This window comes from Mesoplodon bidens, assembly GCF_964165515.1.
Source record: "Mesoplodon bidens genome assembly, chromosome: 14".
Lineage (NCBI taxonomy): Eukaryota > Metazoa > Chordata > Mammalia > Artiodactyla > Ziphiidae > Mesoplodon > Mesoplodon bidens.
The window spans coordinates 17,435,788-17,463,023 of NC_138170.1; the positions used below are offsets into that span (position 1 = coordinate 17,435,788).

The 27,236-nt window shown below is 46.3% G+C and overlaps 1 protein-coding gene across 1 annotated transcript in view; it reads right to left on the reverse strand.

The window, feature by feature from the left end:
• AFF3 (ALF transcription elongation factor 3) overlaps positions 1 to 27,236 on the reverse strand; it is a 555,628-nt gene that overhangs the window by 38,320 nt on the left and 490,072 nt on the right. Inside the window, exons 13-14 of the mRNA XM_081253559.1 lie at positions 8,607 to 8,793; positions 341 to 1,420 (exon numbers count right to left, since the gene is read on the reverse strand). Of these exons, the coding sequence (XP_081109685.1) occupies positions 341 to 1,420; positions 8,607 to 8,793 (1,267 nt within the window). The remainder of the gene's footprint in view (positions 1 to 340; positions 1,421 to 8,606; positions 8,794 to 27,236) is intronic.

The window sequence follows — 27,236 nt, forward strand, 5'->3', positions numbered from 1 at the left end:
TCACAGGCCCAGCCTCCAGCTTGCCTCTGCACACACTCAGGGAAGATTTCCCGTTCGCCTACTTCCACATGCAGTGAGACGGACCTTAACGATCTATAACATGGGAATAATAAGGATACTTCCCTCATTGGGCCGTGCTAAGGATTTAACTGAGTTAATACATGTCAAGTACTTACAAAGGTATCTGGCATGTATAAAGTGCTCTATGAACGTTTGTTGAGCAAACACACATAAAACTCCTGCTCCGGGAAATTTCTAGACCAGCAGACCTGCTGCCCACAAGTTCAGGGACAGCCCTCCCTCCCGCCGTGCCCTCAGCCCCTCGGGTTTCCAGGCCTACCTTGCGTTTCCTCTTGGATTTTGGCAAAGCCTTTTCTGCAGGCGCATCGGATGCGTGGCTCGGGGGGGCGCTTTCAGTGTCCTTGGCCGCGGGAGCACTCAAGACCCCCGGCTCCTGGGGCAGGTGTTCTGGGATCCTGGACAGGAGGGTCAGGTCAATTTTGACCCAGAGTGACCTGACCTCGTCACTGTCCTTCAACGGGGAGAGAAGTTCATTGCGGCCGAAGGGGACCAGGGTATAGAACTGCTCTTCCAGCTCCTTGGCGATGTCGCTGGTGGTCCTGGCGTTGATAGAGCCCACAGGGGCCCGCGGGCCGCCACCGCCGATGCTGCTGGCAGCCTCCTTCAGCCTCGGGTCGTTCCCGGAGGCGGCAGTGGCCTTGGACAGAGGGTAGTCCTCCTGCTCCGACTCCAGTTCTGAGTCCGCGGAGGAGGACGACGAGGATGACTCCGTCTCGATGAACTCCTTGGATTTGGGGATGATCCGGCTCGGCCCCCGCGTGCGGCGCTTCTCGCCGGTTACGGCCGAGCGCAGCTCCTTGCGGTGGCTGGTCCTACTGTTGCCGCAGGGCCGGGGCTTGGGGGGCTCCGGGGGGATCCCCGCGCTCGCCCCCAGCGCGTCCGTGGCTGCGGGCTCCTCCGTCCGGTGGCCATTGTCGCCGGCCGAGGTCCTCTCGGTGCGCCGCGTGGGTTTCTTGCCCGCGGACCTCCGGGCAGGCGCGGGCGCGCTCTCGGCGGGCGCACCGGCCCCCGTGGGCGGCGGGGCGGCAGCGGTCACGGCCACGGCCACGGCCGCGGGCGGGGACTTCTGCTTCACCCCTTTGCTCCCCGGGGCCTTGTTCGCGGTCCTCGGCCTCTGCTCCTCCTTGCAGGCGCTCTTGATGTCCTTGTCTCTCAGGCTGGTCGGGCAGACGTTGTCGGGAAGCTTCCCGCAGTCTGGCGCTTCGTCCTTCACCGGGGTGTAGTACTGATTGCTCTCCGGCCCGTGGCTTTCATTTTGGATCAGGATAGGAGGCTTGTGGGGATTAACTTTGTTTAGCCATTTATCCAGCTGCCACTTGTTAGAGGACGCTGGTTCGGCCTAAAAGCAGAAAACCAGCAACAAACACATATCTTTTATGATGGGCTCACTTAAAAGGGGCCTGGCCTGTTTTCCTCTTGACTTAGGGCAGAAAATGGATGGGCTGGAAACACAAGGAACATGGAAGCTGTAGGTGTGTGTAGCATCAATGGGCACACAAGATGCAGAGATGCTGTCTGCTTCCTGGTCCCCGGCACTGAAATGCCAGTGCAGCAGTTTGAGGCCTATTTGGAAAATAAGGGGATGCACTATGCTTCAATAGGACCCATTTCCAACATTTTTGAGGGTTATACAATGTATATATTTTTATATTTATACAGACATACATAAACTTAAGAGTCCATAAAAGTTAACTGGGGTGTAGTTTGGAGACCCTGAGTGTTAAAGCACTCATTTTTTGTGAGACTTAAAATATGGGGAGGTGAGGGGGGGTGGAATTAGAAAAGGGGACTGAGTGGAAACTAAACTCCCGAAGAACTACCTCTGTGCGCCCTGTGCACTTTGATGGCTGGACTTGGTTCGTCCATCCTCAACCTGCATCCATCACACTTTGCCCGAAATATTTCAGATGAGGAGGTGACAATGGAAACCTTTTCTGCAAGCAGTTTTGCTATCTTAAAGCAAATCCTGGACATTTCAGGTTTTAAACTCTGGCCCATAGATTGGCTCCAGGGGTGGGGGGCGGTGGTGGGGAGTTGGGAGGGGAGGTCAGTGAATGCCCTGTAACAGAATATGAAATGTTATGTAGACGCATTTTTCGAGGAGAGGGACATAGCTTTCACTCACATCTCTAGGCAGCTATGTCTTATTCAAAGGTTAAGAACTGATGCTTTTACAGCGAGTAAATGTTGATTTCTAATAAAAGTCCATTTATCCAGCATCTGTGATTATTATAGAAAAGAGGTATATTGATAAGTATAGAACTTTAGCTAGAGTATTATCAATTTGTGAAAATATGTGAAATGGGGAAAATTTTTGAAGTGATTAAGGTGATGTATTTTTCCTTCCCTATGGTCTCTACCCTACGAATTCATGGCTTCTGATGATCCAGGGGAAGACTAAATACTAGCCTAAAATAAAGAATCGGCTTAGCTTTGCATTTCAAACTTGGTTGGTTAAAGCCCAGAGCAAGTCAGGTGCCCTTGTAGGAGAAAACCACTGTTTTTTAACATAATAATTTCCCAAAGCTTGCTTTCATGTATCAAGATTTGGTTTTCAACAGTGAGGTTGGTATTAAGAGCAGAACTTGGGGCATAGCCACATGCAGCAAGGATCTTGGGGGAGGGGAGGGAGGGGAGGGCAGTATATTAGGCCCAAGGGTCCTGGCTGAGTCTGGAGGCATCTGGGGCACAGCTTAGGGGGATGGGAAGCCTTTAATGAGCCAGCAGGGCCTGGGGCCAAGATGAAGTGGCCACAGAGTGTGGGCACCAGGCACTGGAGCTGTGGCAGGGACCGTGGACATCCTGCTGGTTCCCCCAAAACAGATGAGACTGTCTACACTTCAGGGGACCACAGTGCAGGGTGTCCAGGGACTGGAAATGATAAGAGACATTTCAGCGGAGGCCAGCATGGGGATGCCAGGCCCTTTCCTTGGCACCCTGAGGATGGGGAGCCTCCCCCTGGGATGCGGGTGTGGAAGGGGAATCTCTCATGACCCTGAGAGGGAGTCTGGTGTCTGACTTAATTTTCTGCTTCGTTTGCTTTCGTGACATCCAAAGGACCAGGGCTCCCATGCAAGAGGCAAAAGAACAAAATGATACATCTTTTTTTGCACCTCTGCGTTGTCCTGTGTCAATTCTGACCTCGCTTTAAATTGGCTTCTCCAGAGACAGGGAACAATGGAACCTGCAGAGCACACCTGACCCGGTCCATCCTGCAACAGTGACGCAAGAGAGGACGCAGGGCAGCAGGACCTCTTCTTCGCCAAGGGGAAGCTCTCGCCTGCCCTGAGATTCGCTGGGTGTGGTTGAAGGCTACTTTGGTGGCAAACACAGCTATGGCTCTGAGGCTGTCTCCTCCCCACCCCATTTCTCTCGGACCACCGGCGAGTCAGTGACTTCTGTGCCTCAGCTTCCCCAGATAAATGGGGCCCAGTAGGGCTTCCCTGGTGGCGCAGTGGTTGAGAGTCCGCCTGCCGATGCAGGGGACGCGGGTTCGTGCCCTGGTCCGGGAAGATCCCACATGCCGCGGAGCGGCTGGGCCCGTGAGCCATGGCCGCTGAGCCTGCGCGTCCGGAGCCTGTGCTCCGCAACGGGAGAGGCCACAGCAGTGAGAGGCCCACGTACCGCAAAAAAAAAGAAAAAAAAAATGGGGCCCAGTAATATGAATGGATGCTGAAGCGGCCTTGCAGAAGGGGACACACACGGGGAGAGGGTGGACCACTTATGGCAGAGCCTGCCACTCACACTGGCCCCAGCACCACGTCTCACACTAGCTTGCCCTCATCCCCAGCATCCTGGGCCTCCCACACCTCACATCTCTTATGTGGGAGAACAGAGACGCGTGCCTGGAGCCAAAACACAGCGGCTCACAGGGAGACTCCCACTAAAACTTCCTGGAGGGAGCCTTAACAGTGAAGGGAGAACTGAAGAACTTGAGTGTGGGCCCACGGCCTGATGTGCTCTAGGGTCATTTTTTCTGCTCTTCACAGCTGAAGAAATGAGGCTGAAGGACCATTTTCAACACATCACTAAATCACATTCTCTTTCTCAAAGGATCTACAAGGACCTCCTCTTGCCCCTCAAACAAAAATCCAAATTCCTCGGGCATCCATCATCTAACAGCCATCTTTCCTTGCCAGAACACCTACAATGTGCTCCCACTTTATATGTATCATCTAACTGAATCCATACAGGTAAGAAATACTGTTGCCCCTAGTTTGTAGACGGGGCTCAGAGAGGTTAAGTGAAATGTCCAAAGCTGCAGAGCTACCAGGCACCACCAAGGCTAAACCCACATTTGTCTGGGCTTAAAGACCAGATTCTCTCCCCTGCTGCTTTGCCAGTCTCCCATTACTCTCTGGTGTAGCCTCATGAAAGAGGGACCTCATTTCTTTTGAGAAATGTCAGTCTTCAACCTAAAATGATAGAATTAGATTGATTTCTGGAGACACCACTAACTCTCCAAATAATACCTGTGGCCTTCTGTTATCCTGAACTGCATCGTCTTTTGGTGTCCATAGCCATTCCGTGTATATAAATCTTGTGTCTTCAACAAAGCCAAACGCTGCTTTCCAGCAGGGGCCAGGTCTCTGCTTCTTTGTCTCCCTCGCAGGACCCGTAATAGGTTAGGGCGACAGCATGCTATGACTCGAGGCTCCTACTAATAATGACTCAGAATGAGCTGTCACTCCACTGGTATCACTTATTCCTCAGAACAGCGTCACAGGTTAGACGGCATGGGACTATCCGCCATTTCAGGGATGAAACAGTTGTGGCCAAGGAAGCTCACACAGCCAAGAATTAGGTGGCAGGGGAGGAGGGTGAACTCAGGGCTTGGGGTTCCTTTCCTGCCACGCTGCTGGCTCTGGTCCACTTCCTGAGCTGTCCATCAGGGTTTCTGCCCAGTGCATTTGATTGTTTCCTGGCTTGCTGCTTTGTACTTCCGTCCAGGACTCTCCTCTCTGATCAATCGTCCCTCTGATTAGTGTATAAGCTCTCCACCGTGTACTTGAGTCTCCACTTCATCTATACCCTTCACAGCACCCACTGCCACATACCCCACAGATGCCTAATTAAGGAGAAGCCTGTTGAATCAATGAATAACCTGTATCGTTTTCAAGAACAATCCAGGGCAGCATTTTCCAAAATGTGCTTTGAGTTCATATATCCCATAAAGGAAGGTTTCCGTGGTCAGATACATTTGGGAAATGCCACAGTGGAGAACACCGTTTACATGAGCAAAATTAAGGGCTGAATGATGCCCTGCGGTAAAGAAACAGTTGAAACCTACTTTATTCTGGATCTCCTCAAAATCCTGTGACCAGGCTCTTGTCCCTGCGGCATCCTTTACTTGGGGAACACCGGTCTAAGGAGCTCTGTGTGCTGGTGTAGACGTGCTAACTGAAGGGCAAGGCGCTTCCCCCTGTGAAGCTCTGACGTGAAAGGATGTCCCAGGCCAGGAAAGAAGATACAACTCAAATGAAAACAATTAGGCTGAGGACAAGCAAGCAAATGTCAGGCCACAGGGAGGGGATCTGCAGTGATGGAAATACTGTTTTCGGGGTCTCTTCCGTGCTAGCTTGCAGACAAGGGGTTATACTATGGTGATCCATGTGAAGTGCAGTGGCTTTCTACAGCCACGGCCATAAACAACGCGCGTATGAAACTCAGGGGAGCCAAGTGGGTGTCCAGTGCTGGACGGTGAGGGGGAGAATGCAGGTGTCTCGGGATATCACGAGGGGCTCCTGCTTTCACATCGGGATATTTCCAGGAAGAAAAGAAGAGCCACAAGTGTTCTGCTGCAAGGCAGCGTAAACAGGTCTTCACAGCGGAATGTGAGGTGTGTGGCTATAAAGAGCCGGATTGTCCTGTGGGGCGGGGGGAGGAAGAGGGGTCTCACTGCTCTCTTTAAGGGGTCCTGGGCCAGCTTGGCCAGAAGAAAGCAGAGATGCCGTGGAGACTCGGCAGGTAATGCTTCCTCTCTTTGCGACTTTCATTCTGCAAACTCACTGTATTTCTTTTCTTTTTTTTCTTTTTTTTTTTTTTTTTTTAATTTTTGGCCATGCCACACGGCTTCTGGGATCTTAGCTCCCCGACCAGGGATCACACCCGCGCCCTTGGCAGTGAAAATGCGGAGTCCCAACCACTGGACCACCAGGGAATTCCCTCATTGTATTTCTGAAGGGCGTGTGTCTCTAGTCACCTTGGGAAAAATGTTAAAAGAAACCTTACTTTTATTCCAAGGAATACATTCCTTTCCAGCAGAAAGAAGTCACCTGCAGTGTGGCTACATCTCTGGTCACTCCTGCACTCCCTCTGCATAGAGAAGCCAGGAGTTGAAAGCTACACGCGGCCTCGGGCAACTTAAACTTTAAGGCCTGTGTTACCAGACTCCCCTCCTCCTCCTCTGCTAGGGGCCTCTGGTAGCTGCTGGAAGAAACAAGAAACGGCAAGTGCTTCCTTTCGTCACCAAGGAGTTCAGGTCTTTGTAATTATCTCAGTGACATTTAGAGAGAATCTGCTTAATGCCGTTTATAGCTGTACTTCTCCGAGGCTGCTTTCAGCCTCACCTAGAAACTCCAGGAGTCACATTTCAGCGTGCAAATGAGACTCAACTTTCCTGAATTTAACCTTCAAAGTCACAAAGAGCCTGGGGTGGAGGTAACATTCACAGACCCTAACGCCTCTGATCTACCGCCACTGTCCCCCTTGGCTCTTGCGCTGTCCCTGGAACCCAGTTCTTTTTACTAAATATTCTGGAGTTTTTCCACAAATTAGAGCATAAAGCTGGCTCTGAAGAAGCCCGGGTAACGCCTCTGTTTTATTTAACCCTGTATTTTTGCTTGTTTCAAATTATTCCCATTAGAATGTCAGCTCTGTGAAGACAGGAACCTTCTCTGTCAGATCATTGCTGTCTCTCAGGGCCAAGCTTCGTATCTGTGGCAGAGACTCAATACATCTTCGCTGAAGGTACACTAAATGAGTGAGTGAATGGATGAATGAATGAAATGATGAAGAAGGAAAAATAATTTAGCTTCTGGGAAAAGTCAGGATTATATCAACATATGGCTTTTATAGGTTAATGTTGCTAAGGGCCTTCCCCTTAAATAGGGAGATAGGGATAGAAAGATAGATAGGGAAAGGGAGAGAGACAGAGAGAGACAGAGACACAGGTACACAAGCTGGAAACATGGGTCTTGCTGGCCCTTAAAGGTGCTCCTGGGGAATTCCCTGGGGGTCCAGTGGTTAAGACTCTACACTTCCACTGCAGGGATCACAGGTTCGATCCCTGGTCAGGGAACTAAGATCCGCATGCATTGCGGTGTGGCCAGAAAAAAAGCAAAACCTCTCACCACCAAGGTCTGCATATGCGGGTTTGGTTTCTTTTTTTTTTCTTTGCGGTACGCGGGCCTCTCACTGTTGTGGCTTCTCCCATTGCGGAGCACAGGCTCTGGACGCGCAGGCTCAGCGGCCATGGCTCACGGGACCAGCCGCTCCGCGGCGTGTGGGATCTTCCCGGACTGGGGCACGAACCCGTGTCCCCTGCATCGGCAGGCGGACTCTCAACCACTGCGCCACCAGGGAAGCCCTTGGTTTCATTTTAGAGCATATTTAGAAATTTGTGCCCAGAGTGGTACAGAAGGTTGTAGGTAAAAAGTTAAATCCTATGAGCCACAGTAACATCAAATGTTTATACACTCGAGAAGAAGCATATTTTATTCCCTCTTTAGAAATCAAAGTCTACCCTTACAGATCCAGGGCCTAGAGAAGTGTGCTCTCAGCCCTCTCTCAAGAATCCACGCTCTGAATTACTATTAAAATTTCCCCTTTTCCCCCTTTAAAGTAGAAGTAGCAATGGCTTTTATTGGGACCTTATAATATTTTTATACAAGGCACCTAAATCTTCCACACAGATACTCATCCTAGCTATAAAAGTTTTCATTAGTATTTGTAAGTTGATGCTAATTTTCCTCTTTATATTTTCACAAAGAAAACAAAGGTTTTATTCATATTTATAGCCCTTGTTTTCCTAATCTGTGATGAACTGAAAAAAGGTAAGATCCTAACCATGTCTAATCCACAAAACTCCTCTCCCCGTGATTTACGGGGGCTCACACTTCCAGGCAGGGAGCTGCCCTGTCTGCTTATTGCCTCGGCTGACCCTTAGGGAGACCCGATCCTCAGGTTATTTCCAGTCAGTGATGTTTACAGCATACTTGGAAAGTTCTGGAAGTCAAGGTAGAGAATTTTGGGACCATAAGAGATGAAGTTTCTAGACTTCAAAGGAAGCTCTGTGACTAGGAGCACTGTGAGGAGGGGCTGGGGGAAATGAGCCTAAACCAACCCCGGCAGGCTGCCTGGAGGTGGTGGCCTAGAGAGGTCACGGCGCCTCGCAGGCCAGTGTCATAGCACTGAGGCTGGAGGCGCAGGAGGTGTGAGAACCACACTCGGAGGAAGACTGACCTCGCTCACCGGGTCGGGGAGAAGCAGGCAGGGGAGGCGCTCAGAGGCCAGCGTGTCCTTACCTCAGGGCTGGAGTAGTGGGGAGGCTTGCTGCCCTCACTCTCGCTGGAGCTGCTCTCGGTCTCTGAGTCAGATCCCGAGCTGCTCTCCGAGTCGCTGGAGGAACTGCTGCCGCTGCTGCTGCTGCCGCTGCTGCTGCCCTTGCTGGAGGGCACGGAGGCCCTGCAGTTGGCCTGCGGGAGGCCGGCACTGGCAGCCCACGAGGCCCCGGGAAGGAAAGGGGAGGAAAGCCAAGTGAGCAAACACGCATACACCACCGAGCGAGCTGTTGTTCCACCAGCCTGCGCATCTGTCAGCATCACCTGAAGCTCCAGAGCCACCGTCAAGGTCAAAGCAGCCTCACAGTTAAAACAATGGATGCACAGAAATTAAATTGGGAGTGAAAGTCGGTGCCACTTGGTAATCAGGCACTCGTCAGTGTGACTAGTTTGTGTGATCATTTTAGAGGGGAAGGTGGTGTAATTGCAGGACTGTTTCTATTTTGCTCCTATTTCTGGGAATGGCTTTTCAGATGCATTCCCGATTCCAATCACCAACAAAAAGGCAAGGAAATCTAAAATGCTTGAAATATTTTGTAAAGAACGAAAATGTCTGTTTGCTTTATTTTAGGAAGTGGGCTGTGAGGAAGGGCACAGTGTCCTGCTCTGTGCTCTCACGGCCTGCTGGAAGGTTCCGGAGTCGGCGGGACCGACAAAGTTGTCTTGCTTCCCGCCTCTTCCTGCCCACAGAGTCGAGTCCTGTAGTCTTTACAGGAGCCGGCTTGCTGTATAAACAGTAATTTTCCTTTGAGCCCTTTATTAAAGAACTGAAGATCCCTCACTCACACATTTTTAAATATTCTAGACTTTAAAATTCAACCCCAGTACAGTGGCTTATAGCAATACTATTTTGAATTATACTCGATGTCCATATCCCTGCTGAAATCTGCCAGAAAGTTACATGCTCAAATTATAGACTCAAAGAGAACAGGAAACATGGACACTTCTCATGGTAATTAATTAACCACAAAAATTCAAATCACACACATCCACCCAAACAGTGAGCCAAAAAGAAAGTTTCAATACTCACATAATAGTCAACATCTCCCAAGTCCTTTATTAATTGCATTGAAACACACTGTATTTTCGAGGTCAAACTCTAAACCCAGAAAATGCAGTGACCACTTTTTAAATGTTGAGTCAGCAAATATCTGCTTGCCCCTTCCAGCTGGGACCACTGCTTCACCAGGATGAATGCGAGTGAAGGCCCAAGGCTGAGGGAGCTTGTCAGAGTTTATGGTCTCAAGTGCAAAGCAGCCAGGACAAGGTAAAGGACCCTTTTCACCCGCCCCTTAAATCTTTGACAAATGCTTTGCTCAAGGACAGAGTCTCATAAATCCTCAGTGTTGGGGCGGGGGTGGGGGGCTGTTTAAAACTCACTGGAACTTTGCTTCTCCCAGAGGAATGATAAGACAAGAAACTATCTTACAGGATGTACCTGAAAGTCAAAGCACTGTTTTGAGCTGCAGGCGTAGGGAAAAATGGAGTTTGAACATAACCTTCCCTAGTGGTTTTTATTTCTTCTGCCAATGTCATGGTCCATACCTACTGTCTGACAAAATTTTTCAACGTCAGACAACATCTGCACCTTTACGCCTTGCCTGAGCTGCATCAATTCCTTTTCCAGCCTGCTGTTTGTTCTGGTGTTGAGTGAGGGATCCTGGATCTTTTTACAGAGGCTGGGAAGGGACGGTTAGTGATCAAAGGTCTGTAATATTTCTTTCTTCCCTTATGAACTAAAATCCATCTTTCCTGGCGGCTGAGTTGACATGGCTACTATCAATGGAGTCATTAAAAAAAAAAAAAAAAAGAAGGCTATTAGATTGTGACTGAACACGAATGGCTGGGATCCATGTTAACAGTGTGTCAGTAAGTCCCCCAAACACTGGGAAAAACTCCAAAAACAAACAGACAAAAACCCACCCCAACCCAAACAAACCAACCAAAACGTAAAAACTCCCCAGAGCCAAACAACACATGGTGGAGGAAAGAGATCTGTCTCCCTGCCACACTCTGGAATGACATTTGCTGAAGACTAGGAAATGAAGAGAAATAAAGAGCATTTTGATTGGTTTTATATGATGGTCAAAGGCTTTGATCACCAAGCGGTACATTCTCCTGCTTTCATTCCGACAACAAAGGACACTGAGGCCGCTGCTGTGTGCACCTGGTTGCTGTGTTTGCGGCAGAGGCAGCAATGTGTGTGCAGTTCCCTGGGGCTTGCACCGCAAAGTGACTGTCTTTTGAAAAGCTGCACTTTAATTTCTGGGAAAATGTCCATTAAACAGTTCCTGTGCCACCTTCCTTTTCTGACTGCTGTCCTATCGTAATGAGACCCACTAGCCCAGCAAGACAGAGTCTCTGATCTGAATTAGATTGGCAGAAAAGCCTTAGAGTTTTATGTTTTCCTTCCTTAAATTAGGAAATTGACTTAAAACGACAGTTTTACTGGCGTAATTATTATTTGTTTTTGAAACCGTCGGGGAGAGCCAAGAATTTCAGGTTTTCTTTCCTGCTTTGCTTTGAAGTGCTGTGAGGCCCCAGTCCTCTGGAGTCAGGGCTGAATACATTCATGTTTCAATGGTCCCGGTGGAGACAGTGTCGCTGGAAGCAATCCACGTCAAGGATGCGGGGGGGGGGGGTGGCGTGCAGGCTTGTGTACAAGGGCTCTGGTGGCTCCACTTATGGGATCAAGATAACTACCCCTACCTGCAGAAAGCCTGCTCCATTAACTAGCCTTTCTGTGGATCTCTGGGGGACAGCTGGTCATTCAGGACTCAGCACAATGACTGCTCTTGCCATGAGCGCATGCAGTTGCTTTGCCTCTGCTGGGGGAGCTGCAGCAGCCAGGGTGGCAGAATAAAGAAGCCGGGGATGGTCATCACTGCAGATGAGAACTAACAGAAGGATGGGCTCAGTTAAGCCAGGAAGGCTCTTTGGAGTCATGGAATCAAGAAGATGGAAAAAGACATATCAGACAGACCCTCCTGAAAGAAGACTTTAAGCTTTATATATTTAAAACTGCAAACTGCAAAGTTTGGTGTGCTTACTAGTTGTCATGTTTCCATACCAAAGACGTTAACAATTCTTTCAACTTAATTTAAAAAGTAACTTTTTTCTGAAATGATAACATGGATTGATTGACATGATGACACAGCATTAGACAATTTTTAGGAGAGTTCTTGGACCCTCTGCTATTTCAGGAACAGGATGCCATTGAAAACATGTGGGCATGAAAACATCATTGAGGTCATGGAATAAAAGCCTTTGTGTCACCAAACTTAGCACAGTGCCTGGGGCATGATAGGTATTCACCTGTGATTACTAAATCAAAGAATCAATAGAAAAAAGTCTATCACTAGGTTAATGAGTTAAAGGAAAAAGGATTTAACCTTTCAAAAAGGTTACAATCTCTCTTCTAATAAAAAAAAAACATTTAAGGGGATTTCAGCCCCTCTTGTGCTTTTCCAATGTTAACACCGCTTCCTTGCACAGAGTGTCTTTAAATGTACTCTAAATTTCATCTGCTATATAATATGAGCCCAGTTCTCCCCTGGATGGTTTATTTACTTTTGGTATTTTGATTTCATGAAATGTTTTGCTGGTTTTGTGAGTGGCCAAGACGATATACACGTTTGGGAGAGTCCCAGCTTTATTCTCAATGATCTGCTTGCTGTGTCCCCTCCTTTGGCTGCAGTGACACATTCTTTTCCGAATCTGGCCTGGGCTGAATCTGAATACAGACAGTAAAAGAACAGATCTGGAACCTAAATGCCTGCCTCTTACAGGCATGGGTGCTCCTGCCAAGTATATTGTGGGGTCTGGGTAAATATCCAAAGTTGTTCACGAGCTTTGAATTAACAAGGAACTTGGTGGCAGGCTCTGTGCCTAGTGGGCACTGTGTGGATGGCCGTGGGCATGCCACTGGGATGGACGAAAGGTTAATAATTTAGAAGAGGTCCCAGCTCCTTCTCATTCAACACTCTGGATGAACTCAACACATGCTTGATTTCTAAACTGTAATCGGTGCCCTGGCAATGGTGTTCCTTTATTGTTGGCATCTCTATTGATATTAACTGATCTAAAATTATAATCACATAATGAGACATGAAAATGGAAGGCTGACACAAGGAGTTGGGCTGATAGGACTGTTGGTCTTGTACTAAACGTTTTTGTTAGCTCTGTAATACCTCCAGGAACAAGTCTTCTATTAAACATAGTTTTTGAAGCTCTTCATGGTCTGGCCTCAATCAAATCTTCAGCCACACCTCATAGGGTGCACCCCCAAACCTTGTCTATCATAAATTTCTCACTGTTTTGACAACCTGCGTGCCTTTGCATGCGCTATTTTCTATGCTACGAAGCTCTCTCTCCCTTTCTTCTTCTGGGTACCTCCAACTCATGCTTCAGGACTTGGTTGCAATATTACCCTATTCTGTAAAGTTTTTCTCAATTCCCCCAGGAATAGTTAATATTTCCTCCCCTGAGCCCCTTAGCACATCACCTATTTTTCTTTTGTAGCTCTTACCATACTAAGGATAGGAATGATCTACTTTATCCTTGTATCCCCAGTGCTAGCAGGGGGTGCGGCATGAATAGGTTGTCGACTACTATCAACTGAATGAATTAAAGAAAAATGATTCTTGACATAGTAAGTCAACGCATTTTATTATACTATGAAATAGCCTATGAGATGTTCATATATTCACATATGTAGTTTTTCTGTTGCCTTGGGGCTGCCAAAGATTTCATAAAACAGATGACTTAGCGAGCTACTATCTACCATCACTGGTTGAAAATCCAAAACCTATAGGGGTCAGGCAAGTAGCATAAATGAGTGAAGTGTCCAGTTATAAGAGAAACAAATGCCTAACACACGATGATAAAGACAGTGGACCCTTGGCTCCCCAGTGGGAAAGTGTCAAGCTGGATAGTCCTGACTGGTCTACTGCTTCCCCAGGCCAGCAGATCTCTGCCACGTGGAAATGAGAGCCAGTGTTACCAAATCCTTCAATTTTTTTTTCAGAGGAAGCCCCAAATCCTGATGTTTATATCAAATCTCCTGATTTTAAAATGCCAGTAATTAGTTTGAGAATTTTTAACAATGAAAAGTTTCATTTTATTTTTTGCAATGAGACACACCTGTAGGTCAGATGAGGCCTGTGGGGTACCAGTTTGAGACTCGCTAATCTATGTCTTACTCTTACACCTTCTGAAAGCCTAAGACGGTTCCATTTAGAAGAGACACAAAGAGACCACAACCAGGAGTTTCGCCTCTCTCAGGGATTCAGGTTCGCAGGGACAAACAAGAGGTTAGCCAAATACACTTATTCTCTCAGCCCACTTATTTAAACGTCTAAAATTTTTTTAAAAATTACTGATTCAACAAGAAAAATCTCAAATAAACAACCTAAGCTTACACTTAAAGCAACTAGAGAAAGAAGAACAAACAAAACCCAAAGTTAGTAGAAGGAAAGGAATCATAAAGATCAGAGCAGAAATAACTACAATAGAGACAAAGAAAACAATAGCAAAGATCAATGAAACTAAAAGCTGGTTCTTTGAGAAGATAAACAAAATTGATAAGCCTTTAGTCAGGCTCATTAAGAAAAAAAGGAAGAGGACTCAAATCAATAAAATTAGAAATTAAAAAGGAGAAGTTACAATGGACACCTCAGAAATACAAAGGATCATCAGACTACTACAAGCAACTATATATGCCAATAAAATGGACAACCTAGAAGGAATGGACAAATTCTTAGAAAGATACGACCTTCCAAGACTGAACCAGGAAGAGAAAATATGAACAAACCAATCACAAGTACTGAAATTGAACTGTGATTAAAACTCTTCCAAGAAACAAAAGCCTAGGACCAAATGGCTTCACAGGCAAATTCTATTAAACATTTAGAGAAGAGTTAACACCTACCCTTTGGAAACTCTTCCAAAAAAATTACAGAGGAAGGAACACTCCCAAGCTCATTCTATGAGGCCACTATCACCCTGATACCAAAACCAGACAGAGATATAACAAAAAAAGAAAATTATAGGCCAATATCACTGATGAACATAGATGCAAAAATCCTCAACAAAATACTAGCAAACTGAACCCAACAACATATTAAAAAGAATCATATAACATGAACAAGGGGGATTTATCCCAGGTATGCAAGGATTCTTCAATATACGCAAGTCAACCAGTGTGATACACCACATCAACAAATTGAAGAATAAAAACCATATGATCATATCAATAGATGCAGAAAATGCTTTTGACAAAATTCAACACCGATTTACGATAAAAACTCTCCAGAAAGTGGGCATAGAGGGAACCTACCTAAAGGCAATAAAGCCCATATACTATAAACCCACAGCAAACATCATTCTCAACAGTGAAAAACTGAAAGCTTTTCTTCTAAGATCAGGAACAAGACAAGGATGTCCACTCTCACCACTATTATTCAACATAGTTTTGGAATTCCTGACCTTGGCAATCAGAGAAGAAAAAGAAATAAAAGGAACCCAAATTGGAAAAGAAGAAGTAAAGCTGTAACTGTTTGCAGCTGACATGGCACTATACATAGAAAATCCTAAAGATGTTACCAGAAAACTGCTAGAGCTCATCAATGAACTTGGTAAAGGTGCAGGATACAAAATTAATACACAGAAATCGCTTGCATTCCTATACACTAACAGTGAAATATCAGAAAGAGAAATTAAGGAAACAATCCATTTACCATTGCATCAAAAAGAATAAAATAACCCAGAAATAAACCTACCTAAGGAGGCAAAAGACCTGTACTCATAAAACTGTAAGATAATGATGAAAGAAATCAAAGATGTCACAAACAGATGGAGAGATATACTATGTTCTTGGATTGGAAAAATCAATATTATAAAAATGACTATACTACCCAAAGCAATCTACAGAGTCAATGCAATCCCTATCAAATTACCAATGGCATTTTTCACAGAATTAGAACAAAAAATTTTACAATTTGTGTGGAAACACAAAAGACCACAAATAGCCATAGTAATCTTGAGAAAGAAAAATGGAGCTGATTTTAGACTATACTACAAAGCTACAGTAATCAAAACAGTATGGCACAGGCACAAAAACAGAAATATAGAACAATGGAACAGGATAGAAAGCCCAGAGATAAACCCACGCTCCTGTGGTCACCTAATCTACAACAGAGGAGGCAAGGATATACAATGGAGAAAAGACAGTCTCTTCAATAAGCAGTGCTGGGAAAACTGGACAGCTACATGTAAACAAATGAAATTAGAACACTCCTGAACATCAAACACAAAAATAAACTCAAAATGGATTAAAGACCTAAATGTAAGGCCAGATACTATAAAACTATTAGAGGGAAACACAGGCAGAACACTCTTTGACATAAATCACAGCAACATCTTTTTGATCCACCTCCTAGAATAATGGGAATAAAAACAAAAATAAACAAATGGGACCTAATTAAACTTAAAAGCTTTTGCACAGCAAAGGAAACTATAAACAAAACGAAAAGACAACCCTCCGAATGGGAGAAAATATTTGCAAATGAAGCAACTGACAAGGGTTTAATCTCCAAAATATACAAACAGCTCATGCAGCTCAATATCAACCAACCAAACAACCCATTCAAAAAATGGGTGGAAGATCTAAATAGACATTTCTCCAAAGAAAGACATACAGATGGCCAAAAAGCACAGGAAAAGATGCTCAACATCACTAATTATTAGAGAAATACAAATGAAAGCTACAATGAGGTTTCACCTCACACCGGTCAGAATGGCCATCATCAAAAAATCTACAAACAATAAATGCTGGAGAGGGTGTGGAGAAAAAGGATCCCTCCTACACTGTTGGTGGGAATGTAAATGGGTACAGCCACTGTGGAGAACAGTACGAAGGTTCTTTAAAAAACTAAAAAGAGCTACCATATGATCCAGCAATCCCACTCCTGGACATATATCCGGAGAAAACCATAATTCGAAAAGACACATGCACCCCAATGTTCATTGCAGCACTATTTACAATAGTCAGGACATGGAAGAAAGCTAAATGTCCATCAACAGAGGAATGGATAAAGAAGATGAGGTACACATATATAATAGAATATTACTCAGCCGTAAAAAAGAACAAAATAATGCCATTTGCAGCAACATGCATGGACCTAGAGATTTTCATACTGAGTGAAGTAAGTTAGAGAAAGACAAATATCATATGATATTGCTTCTATATGGAATCTAAAAAAATGATACAATGAACTTATTTACAAAACAGAAACAGAGTCACAGAGGTATAAAACAAACCTATGGTTACCAAGGGATAAGGGGGAGGAGGGATAAATTGGGAGACTGGGATGGACATATACACACGACTATATATAAAATAGATAACTAATAAGGACCTACTGTAGAGCACAGGAAACTCTACCTAATACTCTGTAATGACCTATATGGGAAAGAATCTAAAAAAGAGGGGATATATGTATATATATAACTGAATTGATTTACTGTACACTGGAAACTAACACAACATTGTAAAGGAACTATACTCCAATAAAATTTTTTAAAAAATTTATCAAGTGAAAAGGAAGCCTCTCTCAGTACTTCCAACCTCCAGCTCTGATTAATTGTATCAAAAGCTGATGAATGAAACAACCAAGCAGGTCTCTTCTATAGTCACTGCCCATTTTATCACCCAGTCAAATTAGGGATTACTTAATTTAGTTAAAAACCATTATTGTGGAAATTAAGCTCTGATTTTAAAAGTCTGTGTACCAAAGCTAGAAAGAACATGTATATAGATAGCCTTGTGAGAAAAATGACTCAAATAAGTGCGGTTCTAAAAATGTTAAGGATAAAAAGGTGGGTGGTTCTTTAAATTTATGTTCAGAGTAAATGGCATGGGGGTAAGGGATGATACTGGTGTGACCTTTGCTGAGAATTCACTTGGTGCCAGGTACCGCAGAGCCATAGCGTGTGTGTGTGTGTGTGTGTGTGTGTGAGAGAGTGAGAGAGAGAGAGAGAGAGTAAGGGAGGGAGGGAGAGGGAGAGGGAGAGGGGGAGAGAGTGGGAGAGGGAGAGGGAGAGGGAGAGAGAGGGAGAGAGAGAGAGAGAGAGAGAGAGAGAGAGAGAGAAGAGGGACTTGATAGACACCCAGCCAGGCAGAGAGCTTGGGACAGAGGCGTCAGCTTCTCCCAGGAGAAAAGTGTAACTGTCAGAAACCATACAGAATCATAAAAAGTAGATGAAATCAGCTATGAGAAACTGTAATACAAGTTACAATACCACTTGTTGACAATGCAAAAACTGCACATTTTTCATTAATCTACAAAATCAAACAAAGAAAAGTTCTACAAATAAATCAGAATGAAGCACCCAGACCCCAGGGGAGGACAACAGCCATATCCCAACACAAAATAGCAACTCAGGACAATGGACAATACCTCCCTCAAGACCAGAGACCCTCAGGATTTTTGTAGTTGTTACTTTATGCCTTGGTCTCCTTCTTACAGGGTAGGTATTATTCTGTCTCCTTCTAGGTAGGGACAATAAGGATCCTAATATGGGACAGAGCTGAGATTCTACTTCTAGAAATTTACCCTATGAAAATAATCAGGTATGTTTAAAAACATTTATCTACAAGGATATAGGCTCTTATGTTATTTGCAATAGGAAAGGATTTGTAAACAACCAAAATGCCCAACACTAGGGGATTATACACCCTTATGAGAATACTTTTCAGTACTATGTAGTCATTATAAACATATTAGAGCAGAATATTTACTGTTGCGAAAAATTCTCACTCTGTATTTGTGAAGCAATGGGCTTTCCAGTACGCCAGTCATCTGAGGGCAGAGAAACGGATCAGGACTACCTAAGTGTTAAACCCTGCTTTTTCCCTGGGACAGAGGATGGGGTTTCGCTGGCTCAGGGTTTTGCTGAAGAATCAGAAGGTCCCTGTCTGTAAACAGGCTCTGACATGGGATTATTAAGAACACAGACTGTGTAAGTCTTCTTGACTGGATATGTGAGGTCCAAGCATAAAAGGATTGAGGTGTAAGTACTCTGTTACAACCTCCAAGGGCACCTGGGGTACACCCGTTCCAGCTTTGTCTCAGCTGTGTTTCTGAATTCTTTGCCAAATTAGCGGAGGACCTCACAGGATATCTGTACATGGTCTTTCCCTGACAGTCTGCTGGCTACAAAGTAGCATGATGGTAATTACATAAAAAACTTATACAGAGAAAAAACACTGTAAGGATATATACTCAAATGTTAACTGTGGATATTTTCTGGTGGTGGAATTACAAGGATAAAAATTTTTTGAACTTTCTTATTTTTTCCAGTTCTTCATTTTTTCACTGCCAGAACATATGCTACCTTTTAAATGTCTATTTCATTGTGGAAGATGATTCTACTACTATATTATTGAATTTAGCTTGCTACTATTTTAGTTAGCATTTTGGGAAGATCTATGTTTATAGGTGAACTTGACATATATTTACATTGATGTATTTTATATTTGCGGGCAATTTTTGGCAGGTTTTGCATCATGGTGGTTTTAGCTTAAAAGAATATATTGGACAGTGTTTTACCTTTCTAGTGTTTTACCACGTGAGGCAGAATGTTGGGTAGGCTCTAGAATCAGATGGACAGACCCAGATGGACATTTGACCTCCTCTGCTTGCTGGCTGTGTGACCTTGGGGAAGTTACTTAACCTCTCTGAGACTCAGCTGCCTCACTGGATTAACGAGGTAATAACAGTGCTGACCTCACAGGGCTGCTAGGTGGACCAAATGAGAACATGCTTGTAATGTTCTTAGCACAGTGCCGAGCATATTGCAAGTGCTCAATACATAAGGTTAATACTGGTTCTTTAATTTTTAAGAACTCTCATACTTCTTCCAACATGGCAGCCCAAACAAACAGGACTTCCTCCAGTTTACTGGCGTTCTTAACTCACTTCACCCATCTGGTCATTCCATGGGATTATAAAATGTCTGATCAGGAAAAAAACCTGGGAGATTAGCTACTCGGTCTCCCCAGAAAAGGAATGTCCAAAATGACTCAGCAAATGAGCTTTCCAACACGACTTCTTAGAAGTCTCCTATTTCCGTAAACCTGGCTGTTTTAGCGCAGAGCTCCAGACGGCTATGGCCTTGAACGAGGTCAAAGGCAGCTCCCAAGGGAGGCTGGCGGGGCTGAGAGAGACTGGTGGCATCAGGAATTGTGTCTGGCTCTTGAAAACACTCCTCCTAACCTCATCTCCCTCCATTGGAAGAAACCAGTTCCATTTCGCTCCTGTGTTTAAAGCAAATAAAGTGAGCTTCTGGATGTCGGCACGACGTGGTGTTTAATTTGCGTCTCACCAAGGAATACAAGACTTCAGCATGATGAGCACAAGTTTATGGAAACCAAATGACAGCATCTGAGACACAGACCTGTGGCCATACCCGCTCAAGCTGTGAGCTTGCGCGCTGTCGTACACCAGGCTGGGTTCGCTCCTCAGATAAGGACTCCCAGGGCAAATGTGTAAAGTATTACTCAGGTGTTTCTGCAGGAAGTGCCATGCAGAAGGGCCTTCTGAAAGGCTACGTAATAGAGCATAGCTGACAGACTGTGTAGTGACAGGGAACAGGGATGACAACTAAAATAAGAGAAAACATAGTCAGGAAGGGACATGCAGGCCTCATATGAGAAGCCCCAGGGAGGGGCGTTTCCAGGATCGGCTAATTCACAGGCTCCGAGGCCTCACCAAGGACCCAGGTTCTCTCCATCTTCTCTCACTGCCATCCTTGGCTTGTCTGCAGGCTGACACCCCTCACGGCCCTCAGAGAGCTGCTACAGTCACCACTCATAGCTGACCGTGTCCAGAGAAAGCAACGGTCCTGTCTTATTTCCCTCATTACACAGACTACCCCTCATGTCTCGCTGGGCTTGCACTGTGTCACATGACCACGACTAAACCAGTTCCATAGCAAGGGTAATAAGACCACGAAGATTGGCTTGGACAAATCAATAGTCTTTTCGTAGGACTGGAGCCTAAGCAACCTCCCCTGAAGAACTTGCAGCTCAGGGTAGGGTGAACCGAATAGGGGATTCTCTCTGTAAGGAAGTGAAGGGTGCCTCTTGGACAGGCCATCATACAGCCTGCTCCATCCAGGAGATCCTGGACACAGGCCACAAACGCAACTTCCCGGCTACCTGCTATATGATGATCAAGGTGAGCGTGATGGCTCATCCCAGCTGAGGTTCAAGGAGAGTGAGGCGGCCTGGAAACCTTCACACCTGGGTTGCAGTCATTCCCTGAGCGTCTCCACCTCCCCATCTATTAAGACATGGGCTTGGACCAGGTGACTGCTAAGGTCCCTCTCACTACTAATATTCTTTGTAATTAAAAACCCAGTGACCCTCATTGTAGTTACTGATCCCTAGAAATGCCTAATGTCAAAATTTCTAACTAGAAGGTATGTTCATTTCTATGCAGTTCTTTTCCTTTCCCCCATTCAGGGTGATGAGCCGTGGGGAAGCCAAGAGAAAACCAGAGAACATTGGAGCCAAAAGTCACGATGACTTGTTACTGCTAGTTAGTCCGGATTGGACTATAACATGCTGTCCTGTGTTTTCTTCCTGGTTGTGCATGGAGGTTGCTATGTAACAGTTGAGCATAGGCCCAATGCTTAGCTCTGCTACCTTTACAAGCCCAGGTAATCGCAGACATTCTCTTTTTTTTTTTTTTTTTTTTTTTTTTTTGCGGTACGCAGGCCTCTCAGTGTTGTGGCCTCTCCCGTTGCGGAGCACAGGCTCCAGATGCGCAGGCTCAGCAGCCATGGCTCGTGGGCCCAGCCGCTCCGCGGCATGTGGGATCTTCCGGACCGGGGCACGAACCCGCGTCCCCTGCATCGGCAGGCGGACCCTCAACCACTGTGCCACCAAGGAAGCCCCATAGACATTCTTCTGACAACCATGCACTGAGCCTCTGACTCGTCAGGCGCCGTGCTGGGAGCTGGAGATTTCTTATCTTGCCACGTGTTGACTTCATGGACGGGCTGAAGGCACTATCTGCCTGAAGCCAGTCACATCCAGAGCCTCTTCGTGTAGTTTTAGGTCAATGGGGGTTTCTCTGCCATTTAGAATTGGCCCGGCTCCTTCCTTGCACTGTAGCTTTGCACTTCACCTGCCCGGCACTGTTCTGAGCGTCCTGGGGGAAAGAAGCACCGTGCTAATCCACGCCCTCAAATTTGGAGGGCCTAGAACAAAGTTCCAAAGAAGACAGTGTATGTGAAGTGCTAAATTCTGCGATAAAATTCTTAGTCCTAAGAACATAGAGGCCAGGAGAATAAGGAGGGCTAGCGTTTTCAGGGAGGAGTCCATGGAGGAAGTGAGAGCCAAGCGGGGCTCCGACCACAGGCAGGATTTCTCTGGGAGATTAGAGGCAAAGCGAGGCTCAGGGCAAGGGGGTGGAATAACGGCGCAAAGCCAAGGCCGACCAAGAGATGGAGACCCACCAGGGCGGGTGTGTAGGGTGAAGCAAAGCAGGCTCAGACCAGGGGGTGGAATCATTTATCCTTTCTAGTTTACAGAGTCCAGCACCAAGTAGCCCTTTAATTAATTTATTTAGTTAGGTCCCAGGAGCCCACGCCTGTGATCCAGCCTCTTCCTCGACAGTCTGGACAGCGAACCAGGTCCCCGGGAACCCTGGAGCCTGAGGCCTGCAGGCTCGCGCATGCGCAGTTCACGCCCATGCACCTGCCCTCAGGTATCCGAGTTCTCCAGAACCACGGGGACACAATGGCCCCTCCCACGAAGCCGGATTCCGCGGACCTCCGGTCTAGCCCGTCTATTTAGGCACACGGGTGATGATGAAAAGAGCTGGAAACATAGACTGGGATTGACTGATTTCCTGGAGCAAGTGAAGTGAAGTTCTGTAAGCCAACATCCTACGTAATTTAAAAGACTAGAGACTATTCTGAGTGGGACAGTCTTGAGAAAAACACTGGACCAGGAGTCTCGGGGTGGGCGCGGCTAGAGAGGGGGGCAGATGAGTCAGGGAGGGGCGGTCCCCTCCAACCAGCGTGGCCCCTGCGAACACAGGGGCTGCCCCCCCAAGAGAACACTTGGTGAGACCTCATGGGTGAAAGCAACCCCCATGCACAGAGGCCGGGAATAGCTGAACCTGTGAGAGGGAAATGACCACGAGGACATTCTAGTCAAGGAAAGACACGCTCGGGCCAGGCCTTTGTTTCTTTACGGTTTGCTGAACATGGAAAGGTGCTTTATGGGCAGGCTGAGCAAAGAGGGAGAACAAAAGAGCGGGGGAGGTAAGAAAGGGAAGGCGGAGCCAAGTAAACTAGAATGTGGGCAATAGAATGTTATTTGCTTTCTTATTCCTGAGTATGGTGCCAAGTTAGACTGGGTCCTGTGACTCCCCAGCTCCACCATCGTGGAGAATGTGAGCAATCCTGCTTCACAAATGAGCCGCCTGCTAAAAGGAAAAGAATACCAAGCATCCTGCCACAGGCCAATCAAACTTTCAGCCCAGGCCCAGCCCGATGTGATGATTTCTCCCGGGAGGGTCTGAATGGTCCTGTGCATCAGCTGGGGACGAGCCAGGCCTGCAGAGCTGCAGCCTGTTCTTTCACTGGACACCAGGATGGAGTCAGGAAATGCAGTCAAGGCCCAAGCAGGCTCTGGGGAAAGGCAGGGGGACTGTATCTTGTCCCGGGGACAGTCCCTGCCCACAGGGAGCTCCCGCTTCAAACCGGTTTGTCTCTTTGATCAGAATCACTCTGCTTCAAAGGTAGTCTCACTTTTCTTTCCCCAATGAGGAAAAAAGGAGCGAGGGGATTCACAGGAGAGTTTTGATAACAGGAAGAAGAGAGGGCAGGGGGAAGGTCTGTAGCCAGATGTCAGAGCACGGCTGGCAGTGTGTGCCTCGCATGATTCCAAGGAGCAAAATGCATTTGGGACCTCAGAGTGTCACCTGAGAGAAGGCACTCCATGAGAATCTTAAGACCTTAAAAGACAGGCCTTTCCTGATGCTAAGTAAGGGCGGTGACCCGGCTTCCCTAAGCCCTGGAGCCTGGACCTGCCACATAATTTGCAGGGCTCACTGCAAAACGAGTATGTGGACCTCTTATTCAGAAGGCAGGGAAACGTGTCGTTACAAGCACTAAGATACAGAGCCCTTCTTTCTTCCGTGGTCTCTCAGTATGCTACCGCATTTTTTATTTGCTATTTCATGCCATGCTCTCTGAGCCCTAGGATACTTGTGGGGTGAGTATAATCCCTCACAGACATTGGGGGGTCTTATCAGGTGGTGCTCTGGCCGGGGGGTTGTGAAATTGAGCCAGGCGTCTCCCCTTCCCATAGGCCCACTGCTCCAAACCAACATGGGCATGGGGGTAACCTCTGAGGGTATTGTGACCTTTGCATCAGGACGCATGGGGCACCTGGATCGGGTCGCGGGAGGAGGCTCGTCCCCGAAGAGCTTCCCACTGAAGACCCCGGTGCAGCCAGCTTGGAGCTGAAAGGGCTTTGCGGTGCCCTGGGCGTGCTACCCTACCCCGATCCCATGCCCTGCTGGGGGTGCAGGATGGCAGCAGTTACCATGCAGGTTGGAGAGGGGAGCACTAGATGGGACCAAGGCATCAGGCAGGGATGCAGGTGTCTGAGAACCCGTCGCAGGAAGGAGGGTCTACCCATGAGCCAAGGCTCCAAGCCCCTGCCGCGTGCTCTGTCGTCCCACTGGACTTCGCTTACAAAACACAGATTCAAGGATCAGACTCTTGACAATTTCAAGAGGACAACTGCAGAGCATTAAACCGAGTGTGGACCCTCTGAGCATGGGGCTGTATGACCACGTGGGTCAGCGGCCCATGAAGCTGGTCCTGCCCAGAGCGCGGCTTTCTTCCACCTTTGTCCTCCTCTGAAACAAAATGCCCAACACACAGGCTGTCTTCCTGGCTCCTGGGGTGGGTAGAGGTCCAGTGCCTGCTTACAACCTACCCAGTTACCTATCTGCTCGAATGCCCCTACTTGCTCGCTACTGTAAAGGTGGAAGAAAATTTTGCAGACTATCTTCAGGTAACCAAGGTGGTGATAGCTTTGGAAGCTCAAAGGAGGCTCTGTGGAGACAGGATGTTCAATAAGTTGGAGTCCCATGTAATTAAAATAATCTCGAATTAAAATTGCCACTTCAGTAATTGCTTTTATGTTATAATATTTACTACCATTGCCATTGTGTAACTTATTCATTACATCTGGAAAAAAGTTAGGCAATGAATAATTAATGCGATGTGATAACTGAGGGAATAACAGTGCTTAAGACACAGAGCTTGAAAGAAAGTGTCACCCACACACAGTCCCGTTAATGAGAACCTCGCAGCCAGACGGCCACGAGCTGGGAGGTGATGCTCCGCGACCGTCACCAGCTGTTTTTAGAGGTCAACACAGAAATCTCCTTGGTCTCCTCGCAGGCGTGGAAACAGGTCAGGAATTCTCCTCAGGGGCAGCAAAAAAAAAAAAGCTTCCACTTTATCGAAACAGACATTCCTTGGTACAAATAACTCAGCAAAATATAAATTATAAATGGCACCAAAAGGTCAGCATGGTGCTGAGGCAGTGGCCTGTGCCTCGTAGAAAGTGAAGCCTGATGTTTTCCATCGGGACATGGATGGTGGGTGGGGACGGGGGTGGAGGGGCAAGAGTTCAGCCAGATGGCTTTGACCTGTAAATGGTACCAACCCTCACTTGAATTTCCAAACAGGCCAACACTTGCTACAAGGAAGACACACACTCCACATGCACAAAGATACATAATAGGATGAAAAATCAAAAAGAATCCTTGAGCACTGGCCTATTGGGAGTGAGACGCTTGTGCTATTGTCAGAAAAGAGAGAAAATTCGTTTTCAAGGAAGCTCTCTAGGAGAGTGAGATAGAATTTTGATTGAAGCTGCATTCACAGTTTATATACAGATGGCCCTCTAAGATCTTGACATTTTCTGATGTAATTTCCAACAAAGATCAAATACTTTCACAGAATACTTTTTTAATGGTCTTTCAATCAAAATATGGTATCTGTAGGTTTGCCAGATAAAATACAAGGCACCCTGTGAAATTTGAATTTCAGATGAACGATGAATAATTTGCAATATTAGGGACGTACTTATACCAAAGTCATTTCTGTATTTTTATTTGCTAAATCTGGCAATCTTAGGTTTGTGATCTTTCTTATACATCCAATGTAGAAATGTTTGGTGCCAAGCACTGAAGAAACACTCCTGGAATGTTTGTGGATGAATTACTGAAGGAAGATGCATGACATCTGGCAAACAGCATCACCATTAAATAACGTGCAGGGATTTCCTGCTTGAAGTTTTGCAAAGTGCCTTCTGGGTTACTTGAAAGGATCCAAGATGGAATGACATGTGAGAGGATTAATTACAACTAATCACAGATTGGGAAGTTTGGGGACCTGGGAGTTCATATTTCAGGTTGCCAAAGCCGTATTTTAAGAGCAATGTAATACAACAGACATTTTGATGGAGGAACAGTCAGAAGATAAAAGGATGATAAGATATGGTCTATTTCAAAGTCACAAAATTCAGGGATAGAACGGTGCCCTTTTAAAGCTTTTGAATGAGCTGAAAGGGATGAAAATTGAGCCTTATGTAATCTCTTTCCCAGTGAAACAAAACTTGTTTACAACTGCAACACTGCCAGCTAATTTAGAATCTTAAGATGGCCATATGAATAGATTAGAACTTCTATAAAAAGAAATGTACCGGAGTGGGTGGAGAGACGGCCCATACCAAAGGGCCTTCAGTGCATCCCGATGGCCAGGCTCCACCTGCCCTGAACTGTGTGCTGCTGCATTTGGACAACAGACATTGGAAAACGTTATTTTATTAACAGAACAGGCTTGGTGATAATGCTGCAGTTAATAAAGACATGCCCTCCTTGGGGTGTTTCACTGAAAGAAACCTAGAGCTGACTTCCCAAGCTCTGGCTTGGGAAATTTTCATTCTCATACTACAGACAAGGTAGAAACTTCCCTTGGAAAGCAATTCTATTCCTTTAGACCCTATTAGACCTTGCTACTGCCCTGGATGCAGCTTAGAATAGGTAGGGAGGATGGAGAGGTAGGTGAGGTTGACGGCACACACCAGGTTTTACTCCAGACTCCTCTTCGGGGTCTGCTCATGGGGGCAAGCAGCCCAGCTCCTCAGAAACATGACCACTGCAAGGGGCGAGCTCATCAAGATCCAAGTTTCCTGGAGAAGCTCTGCCCCGACAAGGGTTCTAGACTTCCAACAGATGATCTTTCTCAGAAAGCTCAGAGAGAAAAATAACACCACAGCTACCATGGGGATGCATCGGAAAGGGGAAGGTTAACACGCCGACACGTTAAACAGTAACTGAAGTCATGACAATGGTGACAGCAAATGGGAAATGGCCTACAGTAGCTCTCCACTGCTGGTGTTCAAACACCTGTCATGGAACCAAAGAGAAGACTTTAAGACACCATCTTCATACTTCCCTCCAGAAGTTTATCAGCCAATGAAGGAGGTGAGGC